General features: G+C 38.0%; 1 protein-coding gene across 1 annotated transcript; it reads left to right on the top strand.

Moving 5' to 3' along the window:
• The first annotated feature begins 1,344 nt into the window (after positions 1–1,344).
• On the top strand, positions 1,345–12,284 carry LOC149319595 (carbonyl reductase [NADPH] 1-like). Its single transcript, XM_089512028.1, has 4 exons — positions 1,345–1,786; positions 2,968–3,258; positions 6,277–6,384; positions 8,879–12,284. Exons 2-4 carry the CDS (start codon positions 2,973–2,975, stop codon positions 9,313–9,315), a joined length of 831 nt encoding a protein of 276 aa, XP_089368154.1. The 5' UTR covers positions 1,345–1,786; positions 2,968–2,972; the 3' UTR covers positions 9,316–12,284.
• Positions 12,285–13,283: the final 999 nt, after the last annotated feature.

Here is a 13,283-nt window from a genome sequence, read left to right as displayed (position 1 = left end):
TGCCACGCCTCTAACCCGCCAGTTCACAAAAAGCACACTAGCTACAACCACTGCAGCTCTTTGGTGCAGGGTGTGTAAACACTGTCAACGACATGGAGTGACACAGCTCACCATGCAGTAGGGTGCGCAACACCATGCCGGCATGGGGGTGGAGTCAGGGCAACCGGCATGCAGTTGTCATGCCCCCATGCCAGGTCTTTATGCGGTTTGTTGAGGCCCATTGTATCCCCTCTGTCTACAACTTTTTTTATCCTATAGATTTGTGCATGTTCTTTGTGGAGGGATGGGGGATGTCACTGTTTGTGAGCTTCTCACATAGGCAGAAAAGATCTCTTGAGTGCCCTTGTCTTTTTACCACATGTGAGTTCACTTCAGATCCTTGTCTCCCCATTTGTTGTACTCTATAAAGTGCTTTCCTGCCTTCTCAGGACAAGAGCCACCTGAATTTATTTAGCCCTGAAAATACACTTACCTACAAACATACATGGGGGAGAAGGGAAGGAGAGAGGGGAGATTGGCATCAGTGACAAGAGAAATTAGCATTTTTAAAAATGTTTTTGTTTTGCTGCAATTGCACAAAAAATGTGCACATACACTAAGTAGGGCAACATGGGTAGGAAGGTGGGGTCAGTGAGAGGAGGCAGTGCAGATGACTGATAATGGGATCATTCACTGCCAAAGTTATACCATGCCGGAGGCATATGAAAGGCCCTCCCTCCATCTTAACAGCTACCACCCAGGCCTCAGAGGTAGAGAAGAGACATCCACAGCTTTACCATGCCTTGATCGAGGAGCAGATGGAGGACCCTCCCTCCAATCCAAGTGCCACCGCCCTGGCCTTGAAGAGAGAGAAGAACCAGTAGCATTTGGTGGACCTTTTCCACTGCCATTCCCTTCTCCTTTTGTGTCATATCTTTTTAGATTGTAAGACTGAGGGCAGAGAACTGTCAAATGAACAATCTGTAAACCACTCTAGGAGCCTTTGTGGCTGAAGACCAGGGTATAAAATAACTAAATAAACCATATATTTGCAATGTGATCCTTAGTGCCTCTTCCTTTGAACCCCACTTGGACCCCTGGGATTTCTCTCTCTATGTATGGCTGGAGTCTATGTCAACAGAATTTTTAAGCAGAAGTTTGCTTGCATGGGACATTAATGTTACGGTCCTATAGTTGCTGAAGTCACCCTACTTGGTGGAACTAATAGATGTCTTTGAATCATTTTCAAAGCAGACCCTCTATAATCCTTTGCAACAAAAAAATATAGCTGCTTATGATGAATTCTTAAATATGCCTTCTCCCCATTTTAGAAGTTTTGAGCAAATGAAAAAAAAATGGCTAGAATGTGCTTTGGAAGTTGATCTGTAATCCTGTTTATCAGGAAACGAGCAACTCTCATTAGGCTGGAGGTATTTACTTCTAAACAGGCATGTTACAAAGTTAACCTCCTGACTCACTTAGATAACATTCAGGCTCTTTAAAGAAACATGGAACAGAGCTAACTCACTATAAAGAACAACACTAGAACATTCTTTCTATCCAGCTCTGTTCTCCTTTATTTAAGATTCTCCTTCAGGCTACAGTAACTGTTCTGTCCCTGGGGCTTTGAAAAGCTTCCAGGAAAGGCGGGGTCTCTGGCAGAACAGCCTCTGCTTTACCCAGAGCAAGCACAGCAGAGTGCATAAAATCAACAGCAAACATTACATCAAGCCAAGTGGATGGATTCTTGTTCTCATTTTTTCACAGAACCTGCTTGCTTCTTTTGAAACGGTCCAAAGGAAACTAGGTGGGTTATGCTTTATCATTATTATTCTGTAAGAATTAGTAATACTAACAGTTCAGAGAGGTAGCATTTAACAGCCGATAAATTAATTATGCAACTTGACAAAAACTTTGGAGACAATGTGGGATTACAGACATCTCAGAACACATGAGGTTATTTTTTCCCTTAGGTAATGGATTTTTGGAACAAAACTCTAAATTGATTTAATCAAATGATAAAGTAAACTATTGTTTTCTCATCCTCTTTGTTACTATTGTCAATTTATGATGGGGAAAATGCAGAACTGCCACATAAACATCTGAGCTCAGTTATGATTGGGGCTTCTAAAGCTAAAATAGCAAGATCTTGGGAAAATGTGGAAGGATTATCTCTCAGAAATTGGCTGGACAGGTTTTGTTGTTTGGCTGGACAGGTTTTGGCGGACTGCCGTAGCTGAAAAATTGATGATAAAAATTCAAGCGGCAAAAGAGAAATAGAAAAAGACATTTTCATGGAAGTATGGGATCTGTTGATATCCCAGCTTTGGGCATTAACGACAGATCAAGGTCCACCATTATCATACAGGACTTTTTGCTGTGATACCTTTTATAAAAGAATCGAACATTAAATATAAAGTCTGTCATGAAGTAGGTTATTCGAATGAGACAGTGGTAATGTAACTCACTATTAATGTAAATAAAATAACTTCTTTTAAGTAGCTGCTATTTTTCACAGCTTGTGCCCACTTGCTCAAGTGCAGTAGGCAGGGGAGGGGTGTCAGGAACAATCCCACACACAAGAGGCTCCAAAGCAACACTCAAGCCACTTGATCCAGAGAAATAGGCAGTTTTGTTCACTTTGCATTCAGAATGTAAATGTAATATATCTGTATATATACATACACCTACATCTATTCATGTTACCACTACCAAGAAGAGCTCTGGTGCACAAAAGCTTATCCCAAAATAGATTTAAAGTGTCATGGGATTGTTGCTTTTGCTATAACAGACAGGCATGGCTACACCTGAGGAATAATCAAGAAAAGTATTTTTGAAGCTGTACTAATGAAAATGTGTATTGTGTAGCCTCAAAATGATGTAATATTCAGTGTCCAAACAATATGCTTCATTCTCTGGTGTGCATGTGGTTGGAGATCCTCCTAAGATGTCTGCCTTATTCCTGATTGTTTGTTTCTTACTGGGTAGAGAGAATGTCTAGCACTCCAGTTGCTGTAGTGACCGGATCCAACAAAGGCATTGGGCTGGCTATCGTGCGGGCTCTATGCAAGCAGTTCTCTGGGGATGTGTACCTGACATCTCGGGATGTCGGACGAGGAAAGGCAGCAGTGGCAGAGCTAGAGAAGGAAGGATTGAAGCCACTCTTCCACCAGCTGGATATCAATGATCTCCAGAGTATTCAAGCCCTCCGTGATTTCCTGAAGGCAAAGTATGGTGGACTGAATGTGCTAGTCAACAATGCAGGGATTGCTTTCAAAGGTAAATCCAATATATGTATAAATAACATATCTTCAAGAGGAGATATATATATCATCTTGAAAAGATTTTGCTGTTGTTTTTCTTGTCATGATCATCATCACTGTCATTTATATCTCACTTTTTCCCCAATACTCAGACTCTAGGTGGCTTGCAAAAAAAAAAAATGCATTTAAAAAAATATACAAAAACGTGTGTACACATGCACACACATATCATAGTGGAAACAATTTTTAAAAATCACTAAAAGCAGAATATTAAAAGCAATGAACACACCATATTATTAAAAACCCATCACAGTCAATTCCTAAAAGCTGAATAAAATAGGATATTTTTCACCTACCAAGAGAAGGCGAGCAAAAGGGAGCCATCATAACCTCTTAAAAGAGGAAGATCCAAAGTCTGGGAGCACCCGCTGTTCTCTTCTCCTTTGTTTCCATCAAATGTGCCTGGAGAGATAGTGGAATAGAGAGATGGGCCTCTCCTGGAGAACTTGCATCTTGAGCATCTTCAAGCATGTCTGGGAACACCACCATCTGATCTTAGGTCATCCTAATGAGGGGGGACTCATCATATGTACTTGAAGGGCTGGGAAATTCACTCTGCGTTTAATCAGAATTTTCCCCACATTATATATATTAGAGAAAGTGAATCGATTGTGAGAAAAGGCCTTGGTGCTGGGGCCCTGGTAATCTCTGTTAATAATTAAGCTCGATTTGACATGCCAATTGTAATGTATGTTAGCCAATCTATAGTTTTAACAGATTAGATTGGGAACAGTAATATCTGCCATGCAGTTTGTAATCTTGTTACATACAGTGTTCTCTTCAGCAACTCAGGGCTACATCACATGCAGTAGTTTACAGCATAAAATCTGCTTGGCTACTGCCCAGCTATCACACATGTGTTATCAGTATATTCATATATGCAGTTGTCACATGTGATGACATGAATCCAATATTTCTCCTTACACCAAAGAAAATTTCAGTGTATGAAATGAATAATGTGTGAAGTATTCCTTAAGAGGTTATTAATGTGCACTTGGTAAAATTAGTGAATTGCACAGAATTGCAAGGTACAGATGGTTAACATTTGACAAAAATGTTATGTAAAAATGTAATCTTATATTTCCAATGGCAACCAGAATTAAATCATAGAGACTATGGGAGAAAGAAACAATCACTCAGTTTAAAAAGATACTAAGCATATTTTGATTATCTTTTACTGCTGCTGCCCCAAAACTCTGGAATGGCCTACCAGAAGACATCCGTCTTATTAACTCTAGATGCTTTTAAGAAAGAACTCAAGACGGATCTCTTTGTACCCACCTGACCATTTATGAATTGAACCCTGAAAATGCTTACCTCCTAGGGATGATGTGCACATAGACTGTAATGATAATTTTTTATACTGTATTTGTAATTGATCTTCAATTAATATATTGCACAAATTTGTGAGTTTGTGAATTTATGTACTGTAATGTTGATTTTAGCTGTTGTCCTCCCACCTCGATCCATGGGGGGAGGCTGGAAATATAAATAAAGATATTATTATTATTATTATTATTATTATTATCTTCATATTTTGATTAGGTGCAGAGACAGAAGCAGCTGCTTTCTTTCGGTTCAAGATACAGAATTCTGCCATACATGAAGCAACTTGAATATTTCTTGCTTTAAAAAATAAAATTAATTTGTATTTTAAAATTATTTTTAATTTAAAAATTAAAAGTTCATTGATAGCTGAAAACATCCTGTTGTTTTTGTCATTGATGTTATTTGAATTGAGAGCTGCTATTATTACTCTTTCCTTGATGTTCATAGTTACCTTTACCTTTTATTATTACTCTTTTCTTGTCATTCATAGTTACTGTACACCAAAACATCTGGGGACTTCTGAATTGTGCTTCTTAACAAAATCAATATAATTTCATTAGCTATAACAAAAACTACAAAAGGTTTCTCCTATTCTGATGTTGTTGTTATTTTGGTAATTTACATTTTGTTTGGGAATACTGAAAAACTATAACATGGTATATAAATTTAGAATAGAAGTATAGAAAAAAGTGACAACCATTCTACATTGTGCAATCTAAAGTTAATAGAGAGAGCATTTGCTACTACAGAAGTAGTATCATGAATCACAGGATCTTTTAGCAAGCAATTTGATAAGTATTACATGTACTAACAAGTAATTTTACTGTTTTGACACATGCATTTACAGTTTAGATTCTTGAATGTAACTTTTTATATTTTTGAAGTATAACACATTTTTATGGGTGTCAGACAAGACCACACAAATTGTGTAGGGGGAAAGGTGACTAGGTGTCACAACTGTAAAGGAGGACAAGGCCCCACAAAATGTGGGACATTCAAGAAAAATATAGGAAATGACCAAATAAAAGCTAAAACACTCATATAAATATAAATTCATTCTTTTTAGTCATGCTCAAAATGAAGGACAGTTTACAATTCCTCCTTGACAGAAGGTTGAAATATAGGACATGTCCTGGAAAAGGAGGATGTCTGGTCACCCTGGTAGGAGATTGGAAGAAAGGACAATATTATGGGAAATGCAGTAGATCCCTGATGTATAATACAGATATATTTCCTAGTAAGGTCCAGATAAAGTCAGAGAAAATTCCTCCACTTGTCATCAGAGTAGTACAGTGGAACCTCGGGATACGAAATACCCGGGTTACGAATTTTTCGGGACCCGAAAAAAACCCATAGGAAATTATTGATCCGGGTTACGAAAGTTTTTTCAGGTCCCGAAAAAACTTTTGGTGCTTTTCGGCGCGATTTTACACCAAATCGCGGCTTTTCCCCATTAGCGGCTATGGGGATTCGGCTTGCGAAAGCCGTTCGGGTTACGAAAGCGGCCGCGGAACGAATTAATTTCGTAACCCGAGGCTCCACTGTATTTGCATAACATGTATACTAGAAATATGCATTTGCTCATAAATGTACTTTTCAGTAACTCGTCCATTATTGTTTTCATCTCTTTTGCTTTCTGAAATAGCGGCTGACACTACGCCTTTTCACATTCAAGCTGAAGTGACAATGAAAACAAACTTCTTTGCTACCAGAAATATTTGCAACGAGTTATTACCACTCATAAAACCAAAAGGTAAGTAGCATAAAAGGATGATGACAGGAGGCAACTAGTTTGCCACATGGCAAGTATTGAAACATTTGGTCATTTCCTGAGTTTATCTTAACTTGCTATGGTTTTAGTCACACAATATTGCTTAGGTTGTTAAGATAAAGGTCATGTCTGTGCCTCTATCATTGCCAAAGTATCTCCATTTCTAAGGCTGTGTGTATCTGCACTTCTGCAGGAACATAAATGTCTACTTTCTTTGATCAAGTTTCTGATATTATGCAGATTTAAATCATAGCAGCATCACCTTCTGGAGAGATCACTGATTGCTAGTGAAGGTTTTGGCATTTCTTGTTCTAAGGAAGCAGTGTAGTGGACAAGTCCAAGGCACAAAAGAGGAGGAGGAGAATAGGTGTTCATAGGATCTTCAAGGAACTAAAGCTGCATCTGCACTGCAGAAATAATGCAGTTTGACTGACACTGCTTTAACTGCCATTCCTCAATTTGTGCTCTGTTGTGGCACCAGAACTGGAACCTCAGTACTTGAGTGCAATGTCTTTCTTATTTACTGCCTGAGGACCTCTGGAGGGGCCCCCCTCTGTGCCCCAGCAATTGGGGTAATACACTGTGTGAGATGTGGTGAAGGACCTTCTTTGGTGCAGCACCCCAGCTGTAGAATATTGGTCTCCAACAGTGGTGTCATACTGATGCCAAGTAAAAACATGGCTTTAAGTTTTTATGTGCTTTAGTTGTTTAATCTTTTTAAACTCATTTTAAGTGTAAAATATTTTAATATGCTTTCAGTCTGTCTAAATTATTCTTATTGTTTTACACTGTTTGAATTCATTTTATACTAAATGATCTGATTTCCTTGGATAAGCGGATGACTATAGATATAAAATAAATACATGGTACACCTAAGCAGGTCAGGCCTGGTTAGTACTTGGCTGAAAGACCACCAACAAATGTCAGGCGCTGTAGGCTATATTTCAGTGGAAAACCACCTCTTAGTATTCCTTGCCTAAGAAAGCCCTATGAAATTCTGGATTGTCCATAAGTCTACAGGAGACTCGAAGGCATGTGCACATGCACATGCGCGCACACACACACAATATTGTAAAAATAGACTCCATGCAAAATTACTAAATATGTGTGATTTCAGGAAACAAGTAATATTACTGGTCACTTTATCATATCACTGAGCAGCTTAGCCTGTTTCTTTACATCAGTACATAAAGTGTCCAACATTCAAGGATATTATAACTAGATACAGTACAGAAGTACCTCAGTCAATAAAGCCTCTGACAACAAAGCTTCATTTTACAGTCTTTTTATACCTGCCTAGACCCCTTTTTCCTCCTTGTCCTCTGTCAAGCTGTATGTATTTTAACAACAGCACTATTGGAAGAATGGTAAAGGAGGGCTGGAAAAAAAACAAACTTTTAATGCCAGGTTACAGCAGAGGTCTGCAGTAAACAATACAGTAAAGCTTGCCCTGGGAAAGAATGGGATTCTACTCTAGCCAAAGCTACTGTAGCTTTGTTAACTTGCCTACAACAGAGAAGGTAAATAACAGCCATCTCCAGAACCTTTTACTGAGGTTATGTGGACAACAAACTGGAAATAATAATTATTATTATTATAATTATAATCATTATTATTTATATTCCGCTTTTTCTCAAAGGAATCAAAGTGGATTACAGCAATAAAATAACATACAATTAAGAAATACAATTAAAACCCCAAAACCCCACCCCTCCTCCCAATTATAAAACCATTAATCAACCCCTAAAAAGCTATTAAACAACAAGAAAATTTAAAACATTCCAACACAAATTCGGGCAGGAAATGGGTCGCTTCGAAATAAATGGGGAAAGCAGATTTAGTCTGCCTCACCAGTTACAACCAGCATATTTTTAAAAAGCATAGATCTGGCCATGAAATCATAAAACAAGTGGAGGGTGGTGAAAGAAAAAAGTCATCCCTGGATGCGTTTTAGAAGAAACTCGCAAGTGGTCTCTGTGGCCCTGGAGTTTATTAGACAAGAGAAATTGGAAGTTAATCCAATGGCAATCCGAATGCAATCATGGGGTTTAACATTATTGCGTGATAGACTACCACACACAATTTCAGGCAATGGGAAGTCAGTCCGAATGCAATCATGAGGTTTAACATTGTTGCGTGATAGACTACCACACGCAATTTCGGGCAATGGCAAGCTATTTTCGGACAATGGGAAGTCAGTTTGAACGCAATTCAAATTCACATAAATTTGCTGAACTAGCAAATTCATGTGAATGCGTTCTGGCCCCACTTTCTTTTCATTCGAAATTAAGAGAAATTCCTCCTGTGTGATAGACTCCTCTGTTAAAGTGATAGCTCAAAATTTAATTTTTTTGAGTCTAATACTGTATATTTTTGGATTTCCTGTGTTGTATGAGATATTGACAAAGATTTCTGTTCCTATTATGCAATATACCTGATCATTTATGCAATGTTTTGGTGGTGTTGTTTGTCACAGGAAGGGTTGTTAATGTATCCAGTGTCATGAGTACTCGATCACTTTCTAAATGTAGCCAAGCCTTGCAGCAGAAGTTTCGGAGTGAGACAATCACTGAAGAGGAGCTGGTAAAACTCATGGAAAAATTTGTAGAAGATACCAAGAAGGGAGTGCATGAGAAGGAGGGCTGGCCTAACAGTGCTTATGGTGTGACCAAAATCGGAGTGACAGTTTTGTCCAGAATCCAAGCAAGGTTGCTGAATGAGACAAGGAAAGCCGATGGTATCCTCCTGAATGCCTGTTGCCCTGGATGGGTAAGGACTGACATGGCAGGTCCCCAAGCCACCAAATCACCTGATGAGGGAGCTGAGACTCCAGTTTATTTGGCCCTTTTACCTCCTGGTGCTGATGGGCCTCATGGCCAGTTTGTTAGTGATAAAACAGTGCAGCCTTGGTGAACTTGCACCTTAGATAACTGGCTTTGTCTGCCATTCTAAAGGTGGCTCTGAATGAGTAGCATTGCTGATAGTAGGAGATCTAATGAATGCTTTGGGGTTTGCTTTTAACTATTTGAGTTGCTTAGTAACCAGCTACAATCAATCACAATGTCATTTTATGCATCATGCTACTGTATAATATGTTATACATAGCAGAAGAGCTGTATTCATCTCTCTCATACATACTACCTCTAATTAAAATAATCATGCTGTTTCTTATTATGTATCTAGTCCTGATTCTTCCCTATTAAATGAGAGATTCTGAAGTTTAACTCTCTGCATAATCTATGTGACTCAAACTAGACTTATAGGCACTGCCTGTAGTTATTCAACATGAAGTGTAATGCAGCTGTACTAATGCTGTTAAAAAATGCATTTATCTATCATAAGTGCTGCGGGACAAAACCTCCATCTATCATTATGCTCTCCATTAACTTCTAAGTTCCAATGGTTTTTAGGTCCTATAATGATGTTGGCCTTATTTAATAATTCATAAAAATATTATTCTATCAATAGTTTTTGGTATCTTGGGTAACCTTTCTTTCAATTCATGAAATAGCCATATTAGGTCTGTTGGTCTTGGCCTAACAAGCCAGTTGCTTGATAGACCGGTATCAACTTGCACAACTATTTGCAGTTGATGCTCAGTGTCAGACATCCCCTATGTAACTGCTAATATACCTGTGGCTTCAATAACTCCATGTGTAAGTTTGAGGAAGTGCATTGAAATCTACAAAAACTCAGACTAAAATAAATTAGTAGGTCTTAAAGACACTGTTATTCTTAACCCCGATCCCTTCATGGTTTTTTAACATTCCAGTCATTGTTTTGGGACTTAATTCCCCAGCATTTAGAAATACTGATATTTTAAAGGCTCTAGAAAACAAGCACTTAGTAGAATTTTCTTGTTAAATGTATTTGAGACCAGTCATTTAGCTTGGGTGTAGGTCACCAGTTCCCTAGTACAAATTGTGGCAAAGCTCTGGATTAAATTCAGTAGTGTCTGAACTACGTCAGACTTAAATCTTCATTATGGCCAGTTTGTTTACTCATATTAACAAGACTAGTCAACAAGCTTGAAGCCATTATAATTCCAATTTATAAGAAACATGACAGAAATGTATCTTTTAACCTAAAATAAACTACACTTTACTGTCAGTGGTTGACAAATTGTGTTCAGACAAGGATTTTATCTCCTTGATGAAAGCTGAGAGCAGGTTAGTTTCAGAAAAGCCACTAACATATATAAAGTTATTTTGCTGAGATGTAGGAGTTTATCACATTGTAAAAAAAAAAAGTGATTTGAAGTCTCTTCTGGGATGCAGCCAGGTTCTATCACACACATTTGCTGCCGATGCCGCCTCCCAGCTGCATCCCGCCTAAAATCCAGCTAGAATCTTCCTTCAGCTGGCAATTTGCAAAGTCGAGAAGCTCCTGGCTTTGCAAATAACCAGCTTAAGGCTATCTGCACATGGATTCTAGCAAGGTTTTAGGCGGGATGCCGCTGGGAGGTGGCATCAACAGCAAAATGCTTGTGAGAGAACCAGACTGCATCCTGGAAGAGACTTCAATTTGGAGGAGGTAAGTTGTGTTTTTTTACAATGCGATAAACTCCCTTAATGAGTAACAGCCTAAATGTTGCAGTTTAGATTTGGAAAATGTATTTTATTAAATATATTGATTAGATTACAGTATAAACCAGATAGTTTTGATATTTATATCTTATTCCCATTCTTCCCTTTCCTAGGCAGCTCACAGATCTTCTGCTATCCAGTTTGTATCAAATTATATTATGTCTGTAGCTCCTCTTTTGTTCCTTTTATATAAAGGACGACAATGACTCCTGCAGCTTGCCAAACACGTAATGATATTACATGCTATTCCAAGGTGGAGAGGCCCACTGTTGTGGTTTTATCTCTTTGTGGGACTATGACTCTGGAAACCAGAGTTCGATTCCCTGCTCAACCATGAAACCCATTGGGTGACCTTGAGCAAGTCATATGCTCTCAGACTCATGGGAGGGCAATGGGAAACCTCCTCTGAATGAAAACTGGTCAAGAAAACCCCATGATAGGTTTGCCTTAGGGTCACCCTAAGTTGGAAATGACTTTAAGGCATACAACAACAAACAAAATTTCGAAGAATATATTTGTTGTTTCTGTAACCTGCTAAGACATCTCTAACCTATGGCATCCCTAAGACAAAGCTATCACAGTTTGTCATTGCACTCCTCTGAGATGACAGAATGTGACTTGCCCAGATTCACCAAATGGGTTTCCATGGCTGAGCAGGGATTTTAACCCTGGTCTCCGCAAGTTTTAGTCCAGCACTTAAACCACTACCCCATGCTGGCTCTTCAGGATGTACATTGCGTTCTCTTTTTTAAAATTCAAATGTGCACCTTCGGCTGTTTGGTCAGCTTGGTCCCAGACACTCAGATTTTGATTATGCTGGTGTTTATTTAGATCTTCAGAAGGATCCATATACAGTAGTAGTTTATGTTCAAGGGGAAGCTGCAAGCTTTCATTTCAGTGGGAGATTGAATTTAGTCAGGGTTTTAATCTTAAATTTAAAGGAACTATCCACAGTGCTGAATCTATTTGGGTGGAAGGGGGTTCAGGACCTTGGATAGCTGCTTTCAAGTTTGGATAAAACCCAAAGTAGATTCACCATTCCACAACTATGGAAGCTACCAGTCACAGCTGGTTTACCAGTACATTATAACTATTTATCGTTTCTGTAATTTGTTTTTTATTCACAATTACTGCTAGGAACAATCTGTTCTTTATTTTTATCAATTAATTATATAATGAGTTGTATCCTAGATTTTTGCTTGTTAAACTGGTTCTTCAGTTCAACTTGGCTTGTATTTTATACTTTATGAGGGGTCATGTCAATTATTTGAGTAATTAAACAACTTACATCTATTGGCTGATCTTTTCTAAGACTACATTTCATTATTTCTCTTGACTCTATTAGACGGGTATTTGGAGTGTATTTTCTCTCGTGAATGGCTTTGTCTTGTATGTGTATGTGATTTTCGTGTGATGATTGCAATAGATCAGTTACACATATTATATAAAAATATGTAGGAAAAACTTTTGAGTGCTGCTTAGAGTCTTACCGCATGAGAAAACAAAGCCGGAGGAGCCAGAGAGTAGTTGCTTTTCTGTTGGCTGATGCCAACAAAGAAATAAGGACCAAACTTTCTCTACTCATTTCTAAGTCTTGGCAGATTTTTTTTAATTGTCTGCTTAAGCATAGATCAACCTTTTGTTGATTAATTTCTCAATTATGTTCATTTCTTATTTAATACCTGCTTTTATGTTTTAACCTCATTTTGTGAGGATGTTACATTTGCCATCTCAACAGGTTTCTGACTGTATAATAAAACTGAACCAAAGTGAATTCCATCCTTTGAAGGAAGAGATGAAGGGAGGGAGGAGCAAAAAGCTTCCTTTATATCTCTGTTTCTTGTGCTTCTAAGAAAATTAACATATAAAATTACTAGATAAAAAAAGTAGATTCACTATACTGATTTGGTTAATATATTCCATGCATGCTGTCATTCATTATATTTCAGTAAGTAATTGTTTGCATTTTGTGATATGTAGCAAATATGGTCCTATTGTTATGAGAAGAGCTTATTTAGTCAAACAGCTAACATCAGGAGGATATTTTTATTAGTTTCCCATTTTTCAGTTGATCTTGGTTGCAATGCATAATGAGAAGAAACTCAGCAAGCTGTTGTGCATCCCTAAACTTGTTAAACTGGATAATCTACATTGTTGGTAAATTCTCATCAGGAATTTGGATTTAATCCATCTCTAAATTTCAACCATATGTGCATAAGGCTTATTTAAGGATATTTGTAGCTTCATAGAACCAAACAAGGTAGCACATTAACGCCAAAGGTACAACTTAAACAA

The sequence above is a fragment of the Sceloporus occidentalis genome, unplaced genomic scaffold (genome assembly GCF_023333645.1).
Source record: "Sceloporus occidentalis isolate IW3139 unplaced genomic scaffold, rSceOcc1.0.p SCAF_2, whole genome shotgun sequence".
NCBI lineage: Eukaryota > Metazoa > Chordata > Lepidosauria > Squamata > Phrynosomatidae > Sceloporus > Sceloporus occidentalis.
This window is presented reverse-complemented; position numbering and strand designations above follow the sequence as displayed.

What these genes read in the sequence shown, in the direction of transcription:
- LOC149319595 (XM_089512028.1), top strand. Translation starts at nt 2,973, where the DNA reads ATGTCTAGCACTCCAGTTGCTGTAGTGACCGGATCCAACAAAGGCATT. An exon ending in TGCAGGGATTGCTTTCAAAG is followed by an intron (nt 3,259 to 6,276) that starts GTAAATCCAATA and finishes TTTCTGAAATAG; the next exon opens with CGGCTGACACTACGCCTTTT. An exon ending in ACCACTCATAAAACCAAAAG is followed by an intron (nt 6,385 to 8,878) that starts GTAAGTAGCATA and finishes TGTTTGTCACAG; the next exon opens with GAAGGGTTGTTAATGTATCC.